Source organism: Bicyclus anynana, chromosome 12, assembly GCF_947172395.1.
Source record: "Bicyclus anynana chromosome 12, ilBicAnyn1.1, whole genome shotgun sequence".
Taxonomy (NCBI): Eukaryota; Metazoa; Arthropoda; class Insecta; order Lepidoptera; family Nymphalidae; genus Bicyclus; species Bicyclus anynana.
The window spans coordinates 14708309-14717962 of record NC_069094.1 but is presented as its reverse complement, the minus strand read 5'-3'; the positions used below and the strand labels follow the sequence as shown (position 1 = coordinate 14717962).

The 9654-nt window shown below is 37.7% G+C and overlaps 1 protein-coding gene across 1 annotated transcript; it reads right to left on the bottom strand.

Moving 5' to 3' along the window:
- Positions 1 to 1010: 1010 nt before the first annotated feature.
- Positions 1011 to 8116, bottom strand: LOC112055050 (2-acylglycerol O-acyltransferase 2-A). The gene is made up of 6 exons (XM_024095036.2): positions 7654 to 8116; positions 3443 to 3670; positions 2880 to 3060; positions 2429 to 2691; positions 1612 to 1811; positions 1011 to 1271 (listed from the first exon to the last, which is right to left on the bottom strand). Exons 1-6 carry the CDS (start codon positions 7680 to 7682, stop codon positions 1114 to 1116), a joined length of 1059 nt encoding a protein of 352 aa, XP_023950804.2. The 5' UTR covers positions 7683 to 8116; the 3' UTR covers positions 1011 to 1113.
- Between the last annotated feature and the right edge of the window lie 1538 nt (positions 8117 to 9654).

Below are 9654 nucleotides of genomic sequence, written 5' to 3'. Positions count from 1 at the left end.
TAAATTCATAATAATAGGAATTTAATAACCATGGGAAATTAAGGTTTACGCTTAAAACAGCGTTGACAAACGATTAAATACCCACACATAATATTATTGAAAAAAAAAACAACACCAAGAAAACTCCAAAAATTTCGAGCATGAACAATTTTAGCCTTAAAATATGTGAGTTATAAGGTCATAGCTCATTGGTCCCACCTGACTCCTGATCAGCACCACCTCTTCGTTCGGCATCTACTCGTTCTCGCCATGTTTGAAAACCGCACGTTAACCAGTGAACCACAGGTGGTCCATATGTGGACACCTACATACAGTGAATCCCTGCAACTCACTTGATGTTGTTAGTCCACCTGGGGGGTCGACCAACACTGCGCTTCGAATTGTATGTAATATCATGAAATTTTCCTCGCCTTGCGGTGCTGATCGTGCACCATGACACCAATGAGCTATGATCTAAAGCCTGATCAGAAAAAAACCTTGTCTGGGCGAGCAACAACTTTAAGATAGATAGGCTAGATTTATTTTCCTGATCAGGCTATCAGGCTAATTTTAAATCAAAACAATAGGTTAGGTTAGGTTAATTATTTTTAACAATAGCAATAATTGTATAATAATATTATACTTAAAAGTATATACTTTTATATTATAATTGTAAGTATTAAATATAGCTAAATACAGTCTTGTAAACCCTTCCATCAATAACATAATATTCGTATTTACATCAGGATTAATTCGGGAACAACTTACGATAGTTTAAATTCTAAGACAATTTCCAAATTGGTGCTGTATCAACATAATCGGTAGAATTAAAAAAAAAATCTGTAAGAATTTAGGGGTTCAACAAAATGATATTATCTATCGCAATTCGCATGGCATTGGACCGAAGACAACAGCTAATAAATTAAAAAATAATGTATTTTTCTTCGTCACCTATCGTGCAGTAGGTATGTGATGATTATAAGCTCAATTAGAGTTTAGAACTGGCTCTTCAGTTTGCCAACGAAAATAGGCTAAAGACCTATTCTCTCACCTAAAGATTTGTATGGCATACCTATTTCTAATAGTCTAACAGTACATGTTGATCAACAATCGATTATGTTTTATTCAAACATACTACGTAATAACTAGCTTGACTTTTTCATGGTTCTTTAGATATTTACTTTTTTCAGCCTCAAACAATGCAACAAGTTTTTGAGTGAACTGTTCGTGAAGTGCGTCCACTTCAGCGTCCGTTGGTTCCAAATTCTTCTCTATTTCCATCGGTTCGCCGACTGCAATGAAATAAAGGTTGTTTATGATTTTTGCCACAAACGACAAATTTGCAATTAATATTTGCAAATTACGAGATATGTTTGTTATTTGCCCATAAAGCTAATATTTTATCGATGAAAAGCCGAAGTCGCCAAGTCATATCATCACCAAATAGCAGGATCACAGAAATAAACAAATAGGAATACTAAATGTTTACAAAACACAAAAATAAGTCCGTTCTAGGCAAGCGCGTTCCACCGTACTGCATCCTGTTAGGAATTATTGTAGCCAAGCCTTTGTCCTTTATTGTAAAAAAAAAAGGCAATTTGTATGCAACATTAAGTTCATAAATGAACTCACCAACAGTAGTAACGGGTGACCTTAAAGGCACTACCCCAATAGAGTACTGGAAGATGCCTCGTCCGATCGGGAACATTGGTGATATGCCGGTCAGTTGGCGCACCTTTTCCTGACACTTCCGAAGCAAACTGTCCTGAGGGTTGTTCGGCGGTCGGAACACGTCTGGTTCGCCGAACGAGAAGACTGGTACCAAAGGAGCTCTGAAAATATGTACAGATTACCTAGTTAATGATAATATAGTATGTTGGTTGTTGGAGCCATTCGTCGTCGTTTAGTGCATTTAGTATATCTCTATAAGGACTTATATGGACATCCACTTAATACAGCAGCGTAGCGTCAATAAATTGGCTCGCTCGCAAGCTTTCACGAGACTGCGCAGTTCCGGTGCCAGTTGGCTCTTATGAGTATAAACAATATTTTTATTATTAAAAAAAAATACGGACTGGGACAATTCGATTCGATCGATCAATTCAATCAAAAAGTTGCAGTGTCAAAAAAATCCCTGTATCCACAGGTGGTGAAAGAAGGACTTGTAATTTTTTTTGTGCAAAAGATCAGCGAAGCGCAAAGGGGTGTACGGTAAAGGGGTCGGACTCATCACCGAGAGGTCGTGTCTCAATAATCGTCTGCTGGACTATTGTCGTATGTACCCACAAACACAGTTTTCCCACTAATTGGAGAGGAACAGGAAAATTGATAATATTTAAAAGATCTGGCAAATATTCTTTTTTAGCCAAAAAGAATTACCCAAAAATGTACGTGGTATACTAGTTATCACATGACGTGGTATGGTATACTACTCTGTTAATCAACTTACCCAGATTTCATAGCAACTCGTATAAAACCTTTCCTCCGGCTCAGGATAACTTTATATTCACCAGGATGCGAGTCTAAAGCCTCGGCAGCGCCTCCAACGATCAGAGCCACACATTTCCCTTGATGTTTCTTCTTATCCAGCAGATGTAGCAGACTTTCTTGTGACGACGCACAGCTTCCCAAAGCTAGGACCAAGTCCCGGAAAAATGGCACTCTAAAATGTCCCGCTAATGTTATCATGTGGCAAGTCATTCCTGGAAATACCTATAACAAAACATTAGATTGTTTTAAAAGTATACGAGTACGTATGTAACCTACTTCATTCATCATTAGCAACCCAATTTCGGCTCACTGTTTTGCACGAGTCTCCTTTCAAAAAACCCTTCTGAGGCCAATAGATCACGTCCACCACGCTATCGAATAAAGCTACGTTTTGTAAAACATTGAAGTACCTTATAGAAGTTTAAAGCATTGGTGGCAAAGGCACCGAAGGCTCCCGCGCAAACGACGCCGTGAGGAAAGCAGGCGAAGAGGTAGTTTTTCGATGGATCAAGGTCCTGTTTTTTAACGAGTTTCAAGGGAAAATAGTCCCGGTAGTAGTTCCACCAGGGCCAGTTCCGAACCCATTCTATTCTGTAACGATAAATAATAAACATTCAGTTTTATACAAACACACACAAAATTCACAAAGTTTGAACTGTATGGTCATAAATAAATATTTTGTTCTTGGGCCCTGTGTCCTTATGAACGGAGACCTTTTGGCCTATTCACTAACTTTAACCCATTGTTGAATGCTCATTTTGGTCGCATGACCAAAGTTGGTTGCCACCATTCCTTTTGGTGATTTTTCGCCACGACCACGTCAGTTTTCGTTTACAGGAGAGCCAGGCATAAAAATCACTGTAAAGTTGACGTCAGTATCTTTTTCTGATTTATTTTTACATAGGGATATAGGAACAGAGAAAGCGATTTTGTTTTATACTAATGATGTAGAAGTATTCAAGTAAAAACTTACTTTCGTCCACCTCTATGGCAAACATCGAGGTCGTTAAGCAACCAAATGCCATACAACAGCGTCAGCCACCAAAACTGGGAGTATATAAGTTGTATGAACAACAAAATGGCCGCCGCCTCTCCGAACAGCACGAGCAGTATCCAGGTCGTGGCGCCCAGCGTCTGCAGACGGCGTGACATGGGCAGATGGAGAGGCGCCCATTGTATGCCTATTGTGTCTGAGATGGTACTGAAAATGAGAGTAGGTAAATAAGAATACCTACCTACCTGTCTTTTTTTTATTCTTTACAAGTTAGCCCTTGACTACAATCCCACCTGTTGGGAAGTGATGATGCAATCTAAGATGGAAGCGGGCTAACTTGTTAGCAGGAGGATGAAAATACAGACCCGTTTCGGTTTATACACGACATCATACCGGAACGCTAAATCGTTTGGCGGTAGGTACGTCTTTGTCGGTAAGGTGGTAACTAGCCACGACCGAAGCGTCCCACCAGCCAGACGTGAACCAATTAAGAAAAACTCAATCGGTCCAGCCGGGAATCGAACCCAGGACCTCCGTCATGTAAATCCACCGCACATACCACTGCGCCACGGAAGCCTACAGGAACTACAGATAAAAGTAATAGTACTTTTGAACAATTTAATGTGAACTATAATGCAGTGATATAGGGGGTCAGGGGCGGCGTAATTTTTTTTATTGTTTTCAATTGGCACTATTTTTGTCAATTAGAAATAATAAAAAAATAAAAAACCATATGTGCACGCCTTATAAAATCATTCAACAAAATCTAGCTCATAAATTCACGTCTTCAAATCCCTGCAGTATTGTTTGGTCTCGCTCGTTTGGTGTTTCTCACAGATGCGTTTCCGTTCCGGATTCCGGTAGGTAGATAGTTTATCTTAATTTTATGAGGATCGTTGAATAAATATTTTAATTTTAAGCTAATAATTTAATCGATTTAAATTAGGCCCTAAATAAAATTGGCTTGATTTTTTTTATTAAAACAGGGTGGCCCAGTCGCTCCGCGGTGAAATCACAGGTTACGCCACTGCCAGTGGTTTAATGGTAAAGGGAATGATAGTTTACACCGACTTTTTACGGTGGACACATTCACATAGGTATATACCTACTAATATTATAAAGAGGTAAAGTTTGTGAAGATGTACAGAGTAGTTTCTGGATCTACTGAATCTATTTCAAAAATTCTTTCACCAATACAAAGTAGTTTATTTGTAAGTGTCAGCCTATATTTTATCCCCGTAGGTATTCCTACAGATAAGAGAACTACGCAAGGCGTCTGCTATTAAAAAAGGACTGACAGTTTACATCGATTTTCGTGATTCGTCTGCTAGTTAGGTAGATTTTAAATTGGGTGCCAACCAGAGAACATATTTTTATCCTTAGGTACCCTACTTAACATATTACATACTACTTACTTAGTTACTTAGTATATTTTTAACTAAGTAAGGATTAGTGTGGTTAAGAATATAAGTCGATGTATCCGTCCTGTTATCAGTCAGTAACATATAAGTTTAAGGTGTTTACTGATAACCTTATCAAGAGTAAGCGTATTCAGCAGCGATTTATCAATAACACCATTTCTTGCTCGTGTTTAATTTTATTGCTTCTTCGTATGAATAAATCTGATAAAATGGTTTTGTAGATAAAATAGTACCTAGTACCTACTTCGACTTAGCTTAGTTACTTGCAGGGAAAATCTACTAAAGTATAAGTCTGTCACGAAGTCACGAAGACTGTGCTAAGAGTGGGTACGACAATATACCAACGGGGATCGAACCACCACCCCTCGGTGATGAGTCCAACCGCTCTTACCGTTGAGCTACTGAGGCTATATATTTATATTGAAGCTAAAGCGTGTGCTCTGAGAGACACTAGGGTAGAGCACCACCAACTTCCTAAATAGCGACATATTCTTGTTCAAAAAAAAAAACTCAGGAATGCTTTAAGTATTTCTAATTTAAATTTAAATTTAATTTTGGCACTTTGTAGGCGTAATTTATATCAACTAAAAAAAAATTTGGGGTTCTTTCAATGTAGGTACCTACATCCTAGACAGAGGGTGACTTTTATCTCGTCTATCCCTCTTATTATAATGTATTAATAATTAATTTTAATATAACATTCCAATTAACAAGAAAAAAAAATCGAAGGTTTAGAAGGTATATGTACCTATATCTAACGTGTGGGCCCATGACCTCTCGGTTTTGAATCCGGCACCTTTCTGTTGATTATTTCTTTGACGGAAAAACTGCTGGACGGACTTTAGAATGAATGAAAATTATTGAGATTCAAATTTCAGAATTTCAGATTTTAGTCTAAGTGATTATAATCTGAAATAACACATACCTAATTGCTGTTCTTTATTCCATAAAACTAAAAAGTTGATAAAACTATACTTTAGTAAAACCTTCACGCGAACGAAGTTTCAGGTATCAACTAAGCAATCTATACGTACCTAGTTATGTAGGTACCTATTAATTTAAGAAAACCGAAAATATCTTTACACTGCCGAAAGTTTCTTAGTTTTAATTAACGCGCATTAATATCTATGAAACTACTTACGAGTAGGTAGGTACCATTCAAAAAAATCTTCAATCATTTCATTTTTAACCCCCGACGCAAAAACAGAGGTCTTATAAGTTTAACGACTCTGTCTGTCTGTGCCACCATAGCCCCCGGATGGATGAAACGATTTCAATTTAGTTTTTTTGTATGAAAGGTGACTTACGAGCGAGTGTTCTTAAACATGGTTAATGAAAATCGGTTAAGCCGTTTATAAGTTGTGGGGGTTGAAAGTGGGGAAGAAAAACCGAATGTTTGCAAATATACTCGAGTGGGGTCTCAAATGAAAGCGCACTGAAAGAGAATACCTATCGATGACTTGATCGAGATAATTTGATGATATGACGGGGGTATTTTAAAATAATTACACATATCAAGGACTGACAAATCCATTTCAACATAGAACCTCGTCTTTTTGGAAGTCGGTTAAAAATCTACGTCTACTAACTCGATCTTTGGTAAATAAACTATTTAATTAATTAAGCAATCGAGGCCGTTATATTTTATAGTACATTGTTTGGGTGTTGGTAAGCAGGCTAAAAATAGAATTGAAAAATTATGATCGGAGCATTTGGCTCCCGAGAGTGTTTAGTTTATCATTGAGCGGTATTTTTTTAATTTTATTTCACAAAGTATAGCTTGTGTTATAGAATGTGGGACAGCTTTGTTGGAAAGGTGTGGGGTTCGATCCCAAGCATGCCTCTTCAGGTATGCGGGTAGATATTGTCTACTTACTTGTTTTAACTTTAAGTACCTACTTAAGTACTTAATTCAACTACTAGGATTCAAGTACATATGTTTTCTGTGGTGTGGGTAGTTTTTAAATATAAAAAATAGAAAACCATTATCTGTATATCTACCATCGCACCTAGTTATATACATGAATGCCAAAAAATGTGGAGGTGACGATTTAAGGGAACATATACGAGTACGGAATTATCAAATTATTTTTGTCTTATCATGACTCTCCGAAATTGCCTAGCTACGTAGGTATACTTAATCAAAATATTAAAAAAAAATTTTTGGTTTCTACAACTAGCCTAGCTAACTAAATCAAGCTTACCAAGTTACGTGCCAGAAGACATGGGTTTAAACAGTGAATTTGAACTGAATTCAAAGTTGCTAACTATATGAGAGTTATTAATTTTATTTTTGTAACAGAGTTTTAACCCTACCTAAAGCCAGGCTTTGTCGCAAACGTACGGTAAGGTAAGATGTAGTATCTCATCAACAAAATATCTTCCCTTAAATAACCATAAACCAGTGCCGGATTAAAACTTGATTTCTCACGTGGACCCTCTATATTAAGGGGAACTACAAAGAATTAATAAAACAATTGCCCAGATTTTGAAATTGCTTTAACTTTTGTGTGCTTGTTTTTATACTCAGTCATATCTAGTGATCCCCCCCCCCCCCTAGACGTGATGTCCTAAACAATTGCTTAAATAGCTTAAAGGCTAATCCAGGACTGAGTAAAACAATTACTTATTTGCATTAAGTAAATATAATAAATTTGGTAGCAATCTAGACAAACTTATAATAACAAAGGAGTCTCAATCTATAGTTTTAAAGTATCTGAACTAATTTAAGAATTAAAAGACGCTAAGGATTTATTTATATAAACTTACTGAAATATTCCACAAATCGTATCCATCATAACACAAATCCGCGTGGGTGATCTATAAAATAAAAAGACACACACATCCACACTATACTGAGAGCTCGGAACAACTAAACATAAATCATAAGATTGTCGTAAATGGAGGATATTATCCTTATCTAGCGTTACAAACTACAAAGTTGAAAATTAACGCAATACCTACACAAGTATCATTTGTTGTTTGTCACCCATTTAAAGCAGCTGTGTTTGTCATACCATTTGTGTGCGTTGTCCAATTATTTTTCTAATGTACTAGATCGTAACGAACCTTGGAATCTAGATAGCAGTATGGTATAGTTAAGCTGCTATTTTCCTCTTAGATTCATTGTTACGAAGCACCCACGTCGATTCCCTTTTTACGATCGCAAACGCTTCGAAAAATCAAAATGTAATGATATTTGCCATCGACAGGTCATGTGATTTTTTTTCGTGTTGAGTAAGTGCCGATGGCTCCATGTGGGACCACTACGGCGTCACTGGAGGGTTTGGGCGAGCGCAGAAGCATCGCCTGATGAGACCTGAAGGCTGAAATAAAGATAGAGGACGGAACGACTCTCTAAGGGCGTCTCGTATGAGACACGGACCTCGGCTTAGAGGCTCATTCGGGAGTGGGTAACCGTGACCAGAGTGAATCAGTCCGGACGCCCCTAAGATCGTGAGTTAGAAAATCCACGTCCGGGTGATGTTAGATATCGGAGACCTCGTCTTCGCAGGCGAAGACTGTGTAGCTTGTGATTGTGTTGCCCGGGAAGCATTGTCGGTCGTCATGTCATCGTCATCGATCTTAATGAACGAAAATGTATGCGAATGACGGATCGATAACGATCGGATCCGTCATTCGCATACATTTTGTTAGATTTCGAAGCGTTGGCGTTTGTAGAAAGACTCGATATGCCACATGCCTACAGTCCCAGGAACGTGATGTTTGGAAGTCCCTACAAAAGACCTTTGTCCTGCAGTGGACGTCCATCGGCTGATATGATGATGATGTTTTAATTATATGTCTAGCTACAAAATAGCAAAATGATATCCACCTTTGCACTTTGGTAATTACAATAACAATAAAATGCATAAGTAATGTGAGATTCTTTGTTAAACCTATGAGTAATTGGTATTCAAGGACTTTTTATTGCAGTATTCATCATTAGACGCTAATAGCTAAATTGTTCAGGAGGTAGACTGAAACCGTTCCCAAGTTTGATTTTGATGACATCTATGGCGGATTTGGGTTTTTTTTATTATTCTTTACAAGTTAGCCCTTGACTACGATTTCACCTGATAGTGTGATGATGCAACTAAGAAGGAAGCGGGCTAACCTGTTAGGAGAAGGATGAAGATCCACACCACTTTCGGTATCGGAATGCTAAATCGCTTGGCGGTACGTCTTTGCTGGCAGGGTGTTAACTAGCCACGGCCGAAGTCTCCCACCAGCCAAATGTAATGGTAATGTAATGGTAATGTGGTTTCAACTGAGAAAGCTTGGGTTCGAATCCCAGGTAGGTCGGATTTGGGATTTTTCAAGTTCCAAATTGGTTCCGATCAGCCTAGTCCTGAATTAGCCTATAAACTATATAAGCAAATGCATCCGTCGGGACCAGGGATGAACGAAAAAAAAAACGGGCTTACGAAAGTTGCATAAAGGCATTTCAAAAACCGCGCGATTTAAATTGACGTTGATCGATACTTATCTATTCTATAACTACAGTACGTATTAACATTTTTTTTGATTAATTATAATTTTGTAAGTATACTTAAACTAAAAATGCCGTGCGGTTTCATTCGCGTGGTTCCCGTTACCGTAGCATTACGGGGATACAATACAGCCTATATATAGCCTTCCTCGATAAATGGGCTATCCTATGAAAGAATGTTTCAAATCGGACCTGTAGTTCCTAAGTTTAGCGCGTTCAAACGAACAATCTCTTCAAATATATAATATAAGTATAGATAATAATAAATTTATTTATAT

Bases quoted from the DNA above. Each gene is read 5' to 3' on its own strand.
- LOC112055050 (XM_024095036.2), bottom strand. From the start codon at position 7,682: ATGATGGATACGATTTGTGGAATATTTCA. The intron at 1,812-2,428 runs GTAAGTTGATTA...ACATATTTTCAG, and splicing joins CGAGTTGCTATGAAATCTGG to AGCTCCTTTGGTACCAGTCT. The intron at 1,272-1,611 runs GTGAGTTCATTT...ATTTCATTGCAG, and splicing joins GTCACCCGTTACTACTGTTG to TCGGCGAACCGATGGAAATA.